This window comes from Zootoca vivipara, chromosome 13 (assembly GCF_963506605.1).
Source record: "Zootoca vivipara chromosome 13, rZooViv1.1, whole genome shotgun sequence".
Taxonomy (NCBI): domain Eukaryota; kingdom Metazoa; phylum Chordata; class Lepidosauria; order Squamata; family Lacertidae; genus Zootoca; species Zootoca vivipara.
This window is the reverse complement of record NC_083288.1, coordinates 30,204,525-30,219,774: the sequence shown is the minus strand read 5'-3', so window position 1 is coordinate 30,219,774 and position 15,250 is coordinate 30,204,525. Positions and strand designations below refer to the sequence as shown.

The following is a 15,250-nucleotide window of genomic DNA, read 5'->3' as shown; positions in this document are numbered from 1 at the left end:
TGCAAGACAGGAGGACGTGTGCCACTGTTTCGGTGCTACCATCTCCACAGGAGCAAAGGTGTTTCTCATGCGGGATATTTTGGAATCGGCCCTCAAGTACAGCAATGGCAAAACGTTCAGTCTTGCGAGTGTGAAAGCATGTCTGTATTTTGGGATAGCTAGTTTGTGCAGGTATGGAGCCAGAGAATCAAAATGGGAAGATGGAAATTGATCATACCATGAGCAGAATTTCCTTATAGTGGCCAGGTTGTTCTGATGCTCAAGTTTTTGGTAGACTGTTTTAAGCCAGGCACTTTTGTGGTAGTTTTGAAGTACTAGGGATAGTACTGTATGGGATCTGTTCTCCCTATGGATCCTGATACCTGAGGCAGTTGCCTCCCCTTTTTTCATAGGTCGGCTGGCCCTGTGGCTGGGGTTGATAGAATTTGGGGTTCCATAACATATGTAAGGGCCACAGCTTCCTTATCACTGCTCTATGGCTTCATTCCAAATCTTGTCTATTCTGGATGATTTTTCCTGCTCTTGATTCAATAGGGAAACAGATATGAGACGCCACCCAGTAAACAAGTTTTCTTCAGCTATTCTGCCCATGAGCAGAATACCTTGGGGATGCAGCTGTGGACCATGCAATTATCTCAAATTATGGTTATCTGCTTTCTGGTCCAAAGCAACATGGATTTTCAATGACTACTTGCAGAATCAAGATGAAAATACATATACTGTAAAATATGCTTGTGCCTTTCAGTGCTCTTGAGGACAGACTGTGAACATGAAAGGAAGCTGAAAGTTTTACAGGCCAGAAAGTATCACTGTTGACCAACAGAGTCAGGAGACAACTGATACTAAGATTTTGCTCAAGGGGGAAAAAAGGATTCTCGGTTATGTTTGCAATGCTGTTTTTGTTGCTGTGGCTACTGATTTTGCGGTTGGTGTTTCACCCTCTGATTGAGTGCAGGATGCACCCAATTATTTGCAGGAGGAGTGATCCCTTCCAGATCCCACATGAGTATTATCATCCAGGTGACATTATCATTGGTGGTATTTCTTCACAGTTTTTCACATTTTTTGGCACCATAGAATTCAATCAACACCCCAATACAATGCTTATTGGGGATCCTGTGTAAGGAACTTCCTGTCTCTTATAAAATACTAACATGCAGTTTATAATAATCCCATTGATATGCGGTGGGGGAAAATAATAAGCTCAGATGCCATGTTCCCTTATGTAGCATCTTCCCAGGGGCTGTATTCCAGTGATGGGTATGGCCAAAGGGAACTGAGTACATGGATTTTGCCAGAGCTAAAATTGGGTGGAACAGTAGAAATTATTCTTGGCTCTGTAGAGTAGGCTACCTTCCAGTCATGCAAATGTCAAGATGTTTCTATACACCCACTCCCCACACACATCCACCCATGTTCATACATCAAAAAATACATCATCCAGAGTTCAAGGACACATCCCATGAAGGCAAAACTGCAGATAAGGTCTCATGGCAAAAGCAGAGGGTGTTATCTAGGGAAGTCATATACGCTTGTCACAGATGTGTTTTCAGAGTGGTATGACCAGTGTAGAAACACTGGGCACAGCACTTCAAGGGCGCACCAAAATAGTGCTATAGAATGGAACATGAGTGGAGGCAGCAGGAGGGGAGAGGCATTTCAGCGTTGTACAGTGTGCTGCTGAAATTTGAGAGCCAAGGTCTGCCACAGCTTGTCAGGTCTATCAATTTCTGCTGCCCAACAGTCATTTGAGGTTTGCACAATATCCATTGAATTTAATCTTCAGATATTCTCTGTCTCTTGTTATGCCAATCACTGTAGTTTCTTCTTTATCCCATTTTTGCCAGTAGCCAGGGTGGCAAATAATGCAGCATTACAATCTCAATTTCTGGTATTTTTCATAAGTCCTTTCTTCAATCACCCCTTTCACTATCAACTGCATTCTCCATTTAAAAATAAACACATTGTGAGAATTATAAATATACGAAGCTGGTGGGAGAGCATTTAGGATCCTGATTTCATGACTGAATGCTTTTTGACAGTGCTTTGAGAATGTGCTGGTCAGGATGATGAAATTTATAACATAACTATCTATCTACCACCATATTGTAGCCTGGAAAATTATGGACAGTCCTGGCATTCAATATGCCACTGAGGCATAAGGGGGGGCTATTGTGTGCACAATGTAAATGTGAGATACATTTTCATTAAGCAGCATCATGGTCCCCTGATTTCCTATAAAGTATTTTCATTTTTTCACAAACAAAATTATACAACTTTCCATTATGCAGGGCAGATTTTATTGAAGCACACACTAGCTGATGTTCTTTGCTGCCCATAGAACTCACACCGTTCAAAAATGTTTTCAATTTATATTCCTCTTAATGGTTTTCTGGTTAATTTTTTTAGTAAGAAAAATAAATTGAAATAATCATTGCAATGAAGGTTCATAGTTTAAACTAGATTTTGAGAGAACATTACACCCATTCATATATTATTTTAACAGCAGATATAACAATTTTGGTTGAATGCAGAACCAATTGAAGTTTGTTTGGATACAAAATTCTCCCTTGCTTGCTTTATTATCAACAGAGCTCCAGAAATATGAATAGCATAAAATGTTTAAGAACAGTATCAACCCATCCCTCTCTCTTTCTTTTCAAATTCAAAAAGTTTGCTTAAATTAACAAGAAGGTAAGCAGCTCACAGACATCAAAAAGCCATCCTCTTAAAGTGATCCCATCTATTTTTGTTTCAGTTATTTGTAGTTTGAAGTCATATACACATTGCTTTGGAATACTGATGAACATGATGTCAGACCCAAAAACAGATGTCTTTGCAAGAACAGTTATTTATGAGGTCTAAAATATTGGTTTAATGTGGTATATATTTTTATTGCAGTGTAGTGACAAAAAACTACCAGCATGTATTGTCCTTGGTATTTGCACTGAAGGAGATCAATGAGAATCCCAGGATCTTACCAAATGTTTCATTGGGATTCCACATCTATGACAGCTACTTCAATGCCAAGATGACTTATCAGACTACACTAAATCTTCTCTTTAGCCTGAAAGAGATTGTCCCTAACTATAAGTGTGACACACAGAAGAATCTGATAGCTGCCATTGGGGGACTTGACTCTGAAGTCACTCAATACATGGCCACATTCTTAAATGCGTACAAGATTCCTCAGGTAGGATATGCATGCAAGACACTGCAATTTTACAGATATGCTGCCCCTTGTACATATAATGGGGGGGGGGAATTTGCCCTTTCCAACCGAGTAGAAAGTCTCAAGGGACTTCCTCCAAAATGGAGGGTGACAGTGAGAATTCATGGAGTGCTTTAGGGCCAATCAGTGTTGGGCTGGCACTTAACTTTCTAAGGGCTGGACCCATCCCAGAAACCTCTGTATTCAGCGCAACATGTTGCCCACCCACCCTGAGTACTGTGGGATTAGTCAGTCACTGACTAATTTTTAAGAATACTCCTTACTTGGCTTCTGAGTCTCTCCCCCCCCCCCCATCTTTCTTTTTTGCTAATTCCACATTGCCTTGCAATTGGAATCTTTGGAGCTGAGTGATTGTGATTTAGCTAAATGGCTTCTGATCTCACAATTGGTATTATGTGTGGGCAGGATGAAAGTAAGCTTAGGTCAGCATACTAGGTAAGCTATGGTTTTCCCAGTAGTGATGTATGGAAGTGAGAGCTGGACCATAAAGAAGGCTGATAGCTGAAGAATTGATGCTTTTGAATTATGGTGCTGGAGGAGACTCTTAAGAGTCCCATGGACTGCAAGAAGATCAAACCTATCCATTCTTCAGGAAATCAGCCCTGAGTGCTCACTGGAAGGACAGATCCTGAAGCTGAGGCTCCAATACTTTGGCCACCTCATGAGAAGAGAAGACTCCCTGGAAAAGACCCTGATGTTGGGAAAGATTGGGTGAACAAGAAGAAGGGGATGACAGAGGATGAGATGGTTGGACAGTGTTCTCAAAGCTATGAACATGAGTCTGACCAAACTGCAGGAGGCAGTGGAAGACAGGAGTGCCTGGCGTGCTATGGTCCATGGGGTCACGAAGAGTCGGACACGACTAAATGACTAAACAACAACAAGCATACTAGCTACTCCTGGGCAAGGCAATTTTAATCAACATTTCTCTAGCTGCCAGCATGGGTAGGTGGTTGGTTTGGTCTGATGCTCTTGAGTCCTTAAGTGTTCACCCAGCGGAATGGCAGGTAGCAGGAGTGGCATGCCCAAAATATCTACCACACAGTCACTGGCAATCACAGGCCCATATCACTCAAGTTAATTATGATGAACACCAAGCCAGGACGCTCTTTCCTAGAGTGGGTGAAAGAGAATATTTCTCTCTCTTTCCCCCTAAGATTCACATGTTGTTTCTTTGACAGTCTATGGTACTGCTGCACACCCTCAAGTTAATGAATTATAATCTTTCACCATCTTTTGAGCCTTCATTCTAAGGTTAACAGCTGAAAAATAGAGTTAAAATATGTCCACACTAAATCTGAAAGCACACAATCACTAATATACTTTTATCTGTGTATACTGTTTCTCAGGTCTCTTATTATTTATTTGGTTCTTCTCTGGATACTAAAATCCAATACCCTTTCATATACCGAGTGGTCCCTAATGAAGAAAATCAGTACACTGGAATTGTCCAACTACTTTTGCATTTCCAGTGGACGTGGGCTGGGATTGTCACACTGGCTGATGATAAAGGGGAGGATTTTGTGCAGACCTTGATGCCAAAGCTTTCCCGTAATGGCATCTGCTTGGCTTTCATAGACAGAATGCCACCACTGACAGATGTCTCTGAATTACTCGATGGCTACCAAGAGGCATGGGAGAAGACCAGCCTTGTCAAAGACAGAAAAGCAAAGGCAGTTATTGTATATGCAGAAACATTGTCTATGGTGGGTTTAATATTTTTGCTGTACCAAGTAGAAAGCGAAAATATGCCTGGGGCATCTCTAGGCAGAGTGTGGATTATGACAGCTGCATGGGACTTCCCAGCATTACAGTATCAAAGGGATTGGAATATAACACTCTTCCAGGGATCTTTGTCGTTTGCAGTGCACTCTACTGAAGTCTGGGAATTTCACAATTTCCTTCACATCTTTCAACCAGACTCATGCAGTGGGGACAATTTCATAAGAGACTTCTGGGAACAAGCATTTCACTGTGTATTTTTAGATTCCCCTGTGGCTGGAGAGAACAATGGGACCTGCACTGGGAAGGAAAAGTTGGAGAGCCTTGCTACACCATTTTTTGAAATGAGCATGACCCCCCAAAGCTACAGTGTATACAATGCTGCCTATGTCATAGCACATGCTTTGCATGCCATGTACTCACTGACCCCCAAGCACAGAGCTGTGACAATACTTCCAAATGTGCAGCCATGGCAGGTACTAACTCATTGCCAATGTAACTCTACAGATATGATTAGAAAATGCAGAATACTATTATGTTCAACTAATCTGACAACTGACAACATGGCCTATAGGGTTGTACCCAACTAAGTTCAACTCAGAAAAGATCCATTGAAATAAGTGGACTTAAGTTAGTCCTACTGTATTAATTTCCATGGATGTACTCTGTGTTGAATAAACATTGGATACAACCCATAATATTGCAAATGAAATTTCTCAGGTTCTTTTTTCATGAAATACATATAGCACAGGATACATTCCCCTTCTTCTGAGGCAGTTGGGATAGTAAGTCCTGACTAAAGGCAATGAAGGGAAGGGAAGGAGACTTTTGTGTTCTATGAATAATGCAGGAGCAGGAGGGAGGGAAAGCACAATTAAACACTTGCCTCTGGAATTTATGGATTGCCAACATCAAGCATTATGTCTGTACCAGATCCAGGTGAGTGAAAATGGGCAAGAGAGACTGTTTAGTTATTTGAAAATGAGCAAATAAACATTTGTTCTGAAATATTAGAGAAGTGAGAAATCTCCTTTCTGCTGGTAGCTGAAGAAGAAGAAGAAGAAGAAGAGAAGGGAGGAAGGGAGGAAGGAAGGAACACGTCTTCATCCTCAATGCTAGAATAGCACATGTGCTTTAAAAATGCAGTGTCTCAAATTGACAACAGATTTTAATATGGAAGAAATGAGTGATTAGAGTCACACACATATACTGAGTGCTCAAATTTATTTTATTTTATTTATACAGTCCATTTTTATCTTGCCTTTCTTCCCTCATGGAATAAATGTAAACTTTCATTACACCCCAACTAAACCCAAGCCTGATTAACTTCAGCAGTGTGGCTACATCATGGGCCCTTAGACCATGGTCTTGGTAACCAGATGTTTTTTAGGACCCAGTTCATTTAGCAGCCTGTATTGTTTGGACCAAGATTATCTCAATGACCACCTACTACCTATTAATTCAGATCATCATTGGAACTACTAGCTCCATATCCTCTCCCAATCTGAAATGCAACGAGAGGATAAATAAAGTAGGAACTTCTAAATTATCTTGGTGAAGTCCTTTTTGATGTGGCCCTGCTGCTGATGACTTTTAGAGCACAACTTTTACATGTCATTTAAGAAAACTGCAAATTAGTTATAGTCATTGATAAGTCTCTTGTTTTATTGCTACTTCTGTTCTGTATTGATTTCTTTTTTATGGTTTTTACTGTTTAATTATGTCTTAAATCATCATTATTTTACAGTTCAGTTGCCTTGTAGGTCCTGATGAGACAGGTTATCAATATTCTATGTTCTATGGATAATAAAGAAAGTTGGATGCAGAACAAAAATATTTATATTTTTCCCCATTCTATAACTTTTAAAAGCTGCTTTTACCTCTTTGATTGCAGCTCCATCCATTCTTGAGGAGAATCTCTTTCAACAACAGTGCTGGGGACCAAGTGTCATTGGATGAGAAAGGTGAATTAGAAAGTGGATTTGATATTATAAACTGGGTAACTTTCCCAAATAGATCTTTCTCAAGAGTGAAAGTAGGAAGGCTGGATCCATGGGCAGGCAGAGGGCTGACCGTCCATGATGAGATGATCACATGGCATAGCATGTTTAACCAGGTAGAGTCTGAATTTTAGTTCTAAGTACAAAATATTAATGTTGAGTACAATATTCACTACTCATCCAGTTATCACACATCTCATTGCACTTTCATACATCCATTTTAAAAAATAATGAATATCTGAGCATAAGCAAATATAGTGTAAGCAAAAAAGAAAACAACCCCCTTGTTTTTCTAAAACCCTCAATTTGCTGAATGTTTCTTTTTCATGAAATGAAAGAATAAATTCAGTGAGACAAAACTACTGTGTATTTCACTAGCAGTATGCATTCCATTATTGTTCCACAAAGAGATCCAGAGATGCATCAAAGAAAGCAGGTATTGCGAAACTTATGTGAACTAGAGACCATAAATGAATTGATAGGCTATGTCTTTTACTGAGTTCAAAGTCAACTTCCAGGTTCATTCATCTTGTACATCCATAAACACGCCATCCACCCAGTCACTCCACCCAGTCACCAAACTGCTATCACAAATCACTCCTGCTGCTCTACCAAAAATGCACTGTAATACCAGAAAATGAAGCGGTTCACTAACAGAACTGTATAAGGTATCAAAACAAATTGCCACCCATCATACAGATTTACTGTCCCCGAAATCAATCTGGCTTTCAAATGTAGTTGTACAGAACTAAGCCAAAAAGCATTTCTAACAAAAGTCAATTTTTGGAGTAATTCTTATAACTCCCAGAAAGGATCAACATGTACTGCATACAAAATCTGATGGAATTGTTTTCTATGTGAATCATTCATTGAGATAAGCTTGTACTAAGTATGTTTTCCTCCTTTCTGTTTATGGACAGAAGGCCCCCTCTTCAGTGTGTAATGACAAGTGCCGCCCAGGCTATGTTAGCAAAAAGAAGGAAGGGGAGCCATTCTGTTGCTACGATTGTGACCCATGTCCAGAAGGGAGGATTTCTAATAAAAAAGGTAGGTGTCTACCATATTGTAGCAGTGGTTCCCATGCTGTGAGCAGTGGACCCCTTGCCTGAATCTAGTGTCCAGTGTCTGTTCACATATCCAGAACTATTTACGGTGGCTTTCACATGGCCCATTTGCCAAAGAGCCAGGCAGCCTCTTCTGGCTTTCTGCCTGGGCTGGGGTGGACTAACTGTGCTTCAACTTGAATTCACATCCCATAACTCCTTAGAGTAGGCAGGAGGCCTCCTCCAGTACTGAGTCACTAAATGTACCCACAGCTGCTCATTCTGTATTGCGGTAGCTGAGAAGCCAACTTGTGAGCCAACCCCAGAGCTTCCACTGACCATGCCCACTGATTCTGGGGAGGAGGTGGAGGGTTCCCAGTGGCAGCAGAAGCACAAGAGTGCTCCTCCTGAAGGCTCACTGAGAAGGCTACCCAGGCAAACAGTCAACAAGTGCCTTTCTAAGCAACAAGCCTGGGGACAGGCCTGCTAGAGTGTCAGTTCCCTTCCTACTCAGCTATGTCCAGTGTCACTCTCTTCCACTCTCTACTGATACAAAACTGTGATCAGCATTTTCACTTCTCACTCTGTATTGCGGTAACTGAGAAGCCAACTTGTGAGCCACCCCAGAGCTTCCACTGACCATGCCCACTGAATCTGGGGAGGAGGTGGAGGGTTCCCAGGCAGGGGAAACCTCAGCAAACATTGACAGCTTCCCCCTCCAGCAGAGAACCTCTGCATTTGATGGTTGCTTGACAAACAAGAACCTGGCAGGATATGGACAATTTCCATGGGTGAAATTTTCAAAGCTTGGAAGTTTTACCTGTGGGTGGGTGTGAATTGGTAGCGCTCAGTGGTAACATCTCCTACATCTGTTGATACAAAATGAAACCCCATTTCATTTCAAGAAGAAAAGATTCTGATGCTGGATCAAGCCAAATGCTCACATGCTGTTATAAAATCAGCTGTGGTTGTGAGGCAAACAGGGGTCCATGAAAAATAAATATGCTTAAACAGGTGTCTTCCTATTCATAAAGACTGGAAACTACTATATTGGAGCATTCTTTTCATATTCTCATCTCTTGTAGCACTTATGTCTAGACTAGAAAATCCATAATGTAGGAATTTATTTTTTGAACTTTAAGGAAAGGAATCTTAGAGGCCTATAAACTCACATTGTAATGAGCTATGTGAATCTGAGTGTTGCTTTGCCAAGATTACTGAGTGTCCAGAGAGGCCATTTTGTACCTGTTTCCTTGAATGAGGTGTTGTTATATCTTTTTTATCCTTTCCCTGAAATAGACAATTGTATAAAATGCCCAGAAGATCAGTATCCAAATGGAGACCAAGATGGATGTCTACCAAAGCGTTTAAACTTTCTGTTTTATGATGAAATGTTGAGTATCACTTTAGCTTTTATGGCATTCGCATTTTCTGTGACCACAGCTTTGGTGCTACAAATATTCATTAAATACCAGAAAACTCCCATTGTCAAAGCCAACAATCGTGGTCTCACGTTTACTTTGCTCATCACCCTCTTGCTTTGCTTCCTCTGCTCTTTGCTGTTCTTTGGAAGACCTCAGAAAGTGACCTGCCTCCTAAGGCAAACAGCTTTTGGCATCGTCTTCACTGTGGCTGTTTCTTCCGTGTTGGCAAAAACCATCACAGTGATTTTGGCATTCATGGCTACAAGGCCAGCATCCAGGATGAGGAACTGGGTGGGGAAAAGACTGGCAGCTTCTATTGTTTTCTCCTGCTCCCTCATTCAAGGAGCACTTTGTACTGTGTGGCTCCTTACTGCTCCTCCGTTCCCACATTTGGACATGGACACTTTGGATAAAGAAATTGTGGTTGAATGTAATGAAGGGTCTGTCCCTATGTTTTATTCTGTTCTTGGGTACCTGGGATTTCTGGCTCTTGTCAGCTTTGCTGTGGCTTTTCTTGCTAGGGAATTGCCCAGCACTTTCAATGAAGCCAAGTTCATCACTTTCAGCATGTTGGTGTTTTGCAGTGTGTGGGTCTCTTTTTTGCCAACTTACCTGAGCACAAAGGGGAAATACATGGTGGCTGTGGAGATCTTCTCCATCTTGTCCTCTAGTTCTGGTTTATTGGGCTGTATCTTTGCTCCTAAATGCTATATAATTTTACTGAGGCCTGAGCTGAACAAGAAGGAGCACTTAACAAGGAGAAATAAGTAGGAGTTAGAAACTTGGATGTGGTTGTCCAGTGCACTTTTCTTTAAAATATGATCTGCTTGGTGGAAGTAAGGTAGCCTAAGTCATATGTCTTTATTTGTCAAGAAGCATAAGTGTTTGGACATTGATTTCGTGCAGAAAAATCTGTTTCGCATCATGCACGTTCTTTGTTTCAGTGTCTACAAAATGCCCCAAAGGAAGATTTTTGCCTTAAAGGCTGACAGTATAGAACTGCTTCCAAAATGGATCTGCTCTCTTGTCAGATGTGAGAACAGTATGTAACAGAGTATAATTTATTGGGAGGTAATAATGTAGAATTTTATTATGTTATTCATTCATTCTTAAATCTATTATTATCATATTTATATCCCATCTTTTCTCCAAGAAGCTGAAGGTGGCATATTATACAGTGTGTGTGTGTGTGTGTGTGTGTGTGTGTGTGTGTGTGTGTGTGTGTGTATTCCCCTCTTCATTTTATTTTCACAACATCCCTGTGAGGTAGGTTAGGCAGCGACACTGTGATAGGATCAAGGTGACACTGGAATGGTGATGAGGGGGTGAGTGGGGACTAAAGTTCTGATCTTGCACAACCCATTCAAACACTCTAGCCACTACAACACAAGTAGCTAACTATTGAATTATATAATACCCTGTCACCAAATATATTTGTGTTGGCTTTTGCATTAGTCTGCTTACTGTAAAGATGATATTGTGTGGTTGTCACTTCCATTGGCAAATGTGTGATTGGTTCTTTATTTGTAATTTTTAACTAACTACGGTAACTAACTAACTAAATAATAGGATTGAAGCTGCCTGCTTGATGAGAGGCCACAATTAATTCAGAATGCAGCTGGATTATTTTATATGCACCCAGTTTACTTTAGATAGTTAAATACTAAACCTGGATGAAGTATCCTTGGATGAAGGAATTGAGGGGCTGCTCATGAAATTTGTAGATGATACCAAACTGGGATGGGTAGCTAGAACCCCTGAAGATACAATTAGGTTTCAAGGCAACCTTAACAGATTGGAGAACTGGGCCATAATTGACAAAATGAAATTCAGTAGGGAGAAATGAAAAATTCAGTGCATTTAGGCAGGAACAGTCAGATCCACAGATATAGGATTGGGGACACCTGGCTTGACAGATGTATATGTGCAAGTTTCTAGGAGTCTCATTGACTACAAATTTAACAAGCAATGAATGCAGCAGCAAAAATTCTAGGCAACCTCAACAGAAGTTGACCAGCAGGCCCATCTTCTCGATGGCAGGGATGGGGAACCTGTGGCCCACCAAATATTACTGGATGGAAATGCCCATCATACTTTACCATTGGCCATACTGGTTGGGGATAATAGGAATGAGAGTCCAACAACATCTGCGGAGTTCTAAGTTTCCCACCCATGCTTTAGGGATTCATCCCCAGACTGAATGCTTCAGTATACAGTGGCTCCTCGACTTACGAATTTAATCCGTTCTGAAGGCACCTTTGTAGGTCGAAAAATTTGTAAGTAAAAAATTGTAAGCCATTGGAAACACAATTTCCCATAGGAATGCATTGGAAACGGAAAAATTCGTAAGTCGAAGCAACCCTATCTAAAAATTCGTAAGTCGAAAAATCCCTATCTAAAACCGCCGCGGTTTCCTTTCAGATGTCAAGACATTCATAAGCGTGCAGCCATTAGCCATTAGCCCCATTCGTAAGTCGAAAAATTCGGTTGTCAAGTCGTTCGTAAGTCCAAGTACCACTGTACATTTTCTTTCTCAATGTCACACTAAGCCCAAGTGCTGCAGCTGACTCAAAAAGGAAAAAGATATGAAATTACATATAATAAACTTGTTTTCTTCAGCTGTTCTCTTCTCTATGAACCCTGTAATTATTTAAAATTATGGTGATCCTCTTCCTTGCCACATATGGCATGTATTTCCAGTGACCACTCTAAAAAAGAGCAATCATAAAGAAAACAGGTATAAAATGGGCCTGTGTTTTACAGACTGCAGGGTGACAGACTGGAGAAGCAGTGCCACTCAGAATTTTATAGTCTGTAAAGTACCACCATTGACTGGCAGAATCTAGAGAAACTGTGATAGCTTGCTCTTAATGGGCAGATACTGTATGCAGTAAAATTAGACCGAAGCAGTAGATTTTGTAACATAAGAAGGATTCACCTTTATGTCTGCAATGCTGATTTTGTTGCTGTGCCTATTGATTGTGTGGTTGGTGTTTCTTCCCCTAACTGACTGCAAGGCCCTTCCCTTTACTTGCAACATGAGAGATCCTCTCCAGGTCCCACATGAGTATTATCAGCAAGGTGACCTCATCATTGCCAGTATTTCTTCTCAGTTCTTCTCCTTTTTTGACACCATATCCTTCAAGCAACACCCCAATTTGATGTTTATTGAAGATGTCCTGTAAGGAATTTTGTGTTTCCCATAAAAAAAAAAATTATGGGCAAGTTATAATTATCTCATAGTTAGATAATAGAAAGACAGGGGATATCCACATTGGGCCATACTCAGTTAGACCCATTGGAATAAATGGATTTTTTTAAAAAATATGTCCATTGACTTCAAGTGTGTGATTTCTGAGTATGAACAATCCTTTTTCAGATCTAAAGTCCACCAGTTTCTCTGCTGCTCTACATTTTTCTATAACAAAAACTGAAATAATGGGCTAATGCTGCCAATTTCTTCAAAAGTCCAGTACAATACAAGCAGCACACAAGGGCACAAGATTCAATCAAGCAGAAGGAGAAACTACTGAAGAATCCCGTCATATGGGCGGAACAGGCGAAAAACGCCGGCAGCCTGTCTATCATTGACACTTCGTTCGACCTGCTGCCACTTTGCTGGCCGCTACATAGCCTCAAAGACCATAAAGACTGGTTTGCCTTTTGGTATTTATTTGTATATGCTATCTGCTTGATGTTTGGTTTTGGCTTCTGTGTCAGCGTTTGTATATGGTTCTCTTATTGTTTTCTTTTTGTACTAATAATACTTGATTGAAACTTGATTGAATCTTGTGCCCTTGCGTGCTGCTTGTATTGTATTGGACTTCTACATTTTTCTATGGCTTTCACAACATCTGTCTGACCTCTCCATCTCATGTCATACATTCCTCTCCTGTCTGTATTTTGCTCCAGATATATTTTAGTACTTGTATAGGAACTATACAAAATTATTGTTAATTCTTACTACTACTGTTATTTTCCACAAGTCTTCCTTTCATGATTCCTTTCACTATCTTATGTACATTCTCAATATTAAAAATGAACAAACTGAAGAAGTGATGGTTCCTTTGACACAATTCTGCCTTCACAAAATATGACAAACTCTATCATATTTATTGTGAATAGAGCTCCAGAAACATGAACAGTTTATAATATATCTAAATGGTGGCAAACTCTGTCTCTTCCTGTTCCATAGTTCAAACATGCCCTACCTTTAGTTAGTGAATCAATGAATAACAATATTATAAAAATAAGTTTAAAACCCACCTATTTTTGTTTACAATTTCCATTGAAGATGTGTATGTTGTAAAGGTGTATGTTGTACAGTGTAGCTATGATGATGCACACACCAAAAATCAAATGGCTGTGCAAGACCAATGTGGACATGGAAAGCAATGCATGAGTTCTAGGAGATTGATGTGAATGGGATTGTGGTCTATGCTTTCATTACAGTGCAGTGACAAAATACTACCAGCATGTCCTGGCCTTGGTGTTTGCAGCGAAGGAGATTAATGAGAATCTCTGGATTTTACCAAATGTTACATTGGGATTCCATATCTATGACAGCTACTTCAGTGAAAAGATGACTTATCAGTCTACCCTGAAACTTCTCTTTAAAGTGAAAAGGATGGTCCCCAACTACAGGTGTGATACACCAAATAATATAGTAGGTGTCATTGGGGGTCTTGGCTCTGAAACCTCCCTTTACATGGCTACCATCTTAAGCATCTACAAGATTCCTCAGGTACGTATGTGAGGCATGCAGGGTTTTGCAAAACAAAATGAAAGTAGTGTAGTTATTGTGGCACATTCTGCCTAATGCTAACTGTAAAGCACAAACAGAAAATAGGTTATTGACATTTAGCTCCCTTGAACTTTCTCCAGTGCTCTTGTTGTAAACTGAAAGGGACCCAAATTAAACAAAAAATAAAATAAATTAGAAAGATTTATTTAAAGCAAAGCAGATAGATATATACATATGCAAACTTAGCAGTAACTTAAATATAAGAATAATTTAGGGTTACATTCAGTTAAATTTCATTCAGAGTAGCTCCATTGAAAGTAGCTAACATGACTAAGCTAGGAGAATTAATTTAAGTGTGTCTAGTCTGAGTAAACTGTAGTTGAATATCACGCCTAAGTATAAGCCAGAGTTGAAGATTTATGAAGATAACAATAATTTATGGAACAATAATTCTACCAATAATCCATATATATGACCAAAATGTGAGTTACATCCTTCTAAAAATTGCTACATATTTATTAAGTTCCTATGTATATAACTATTTAATGTAAAGATTGAACAGAGGGGAATTGCAACTACCAATTCTAGCTTGCTGAATTTCAGGCCCATGACAAATACTTTTGTTTATTCCATCAGGCATTTTAAGGTAGTGTAAGGTTTCATGGTAACTTTTAACTTTTTCTTCTCTGCATGGCTTATTTTTTATTTTATTTATTTATTTCATAAAATTGATACACCAGTTGAATGGCAAAGCAGGCAAGCAAACAAACCTACCTACTTACCTACCTACCTCAAAGCAGTTCAGGGGAAAACTAGAGTAAGATGAATCCAGGATCCATGGTATAGGATTCAGAATGGCCTCAATTGAAGATATGTTCAAATAAATCTAGGTGGGAAATGTAGGTTAGAAGCAAGGAGAGAAATGGAGGCAGAGAGGACAAAATAAATATTTCTCAACTGTGTCCTCTCTGAACACACAATTAACCTCTGATCTGGTTTCAGCAATACTTTTTCATCTTTTTTAAATAGCTCTCCTACTACTTATTTGGACCTCAGAATATTAAAACCCAGTTCCCTTTCATGTA

The 15,250-nt window shown here is 39.8% G+C and overlaps 1 protein-coding gene across 1 annotated transcript; it reads left to right on the top strand.

Moving 5' to 3' along the window:
• The first annotated feature begins 67 nt into the window (after nucleotides 1–67).
• LOC132592944 (vomeronasal type-2 receptor 26-like) lies at nucleotides 68–10,192 on the top strand. Its single transcript, XM_060281191.1, has 6 exons — nucleotides 68–171; nucleotides 2,902–3,193; nucleotides 4,582–4,938; nucleotides 6,849–6,953; nucleotides 7,875–7,998; nucleotides 9,288–10,192. Exons 1-6 carry the CDS (start codon nucleotides 68–70, stop codon nucleotides 10,190–10,192), a joined length of 1,887 nt encoding a protein of 628 aa, XP_060137174.1.
• Nucleotides 10,193–15,250: the final 5,058 nt, after the last annotated feature.

What these genes read in the sequence shown, in the direction of transcription:
- LOC132592944 (XM_060281191.1), top strand. Translation starts at nt 68, where the DNA reads ATGCGGGATATTTTGGAATCGGCCCTCAAGTACAGCAATGGCAAAACG. An exon ending in GGGATAGCTAGTTTGTGCAG is followed by an intron (nt 172 to 2,901) that starts GTATGGAGCCAG and finishes TTTTTATTGCAG; the next exon opens with TGTAGTGACAAAAAACTACC. An exon ending in AGGGAGGATTTCTAATAAAA is followed by an intron (nt 7,999 to 9,287) that starts AAGGTAGGTGTC and finishes TTTATCCTTTCC; the next exon opens with CTGAAATAGACAATTGTATA.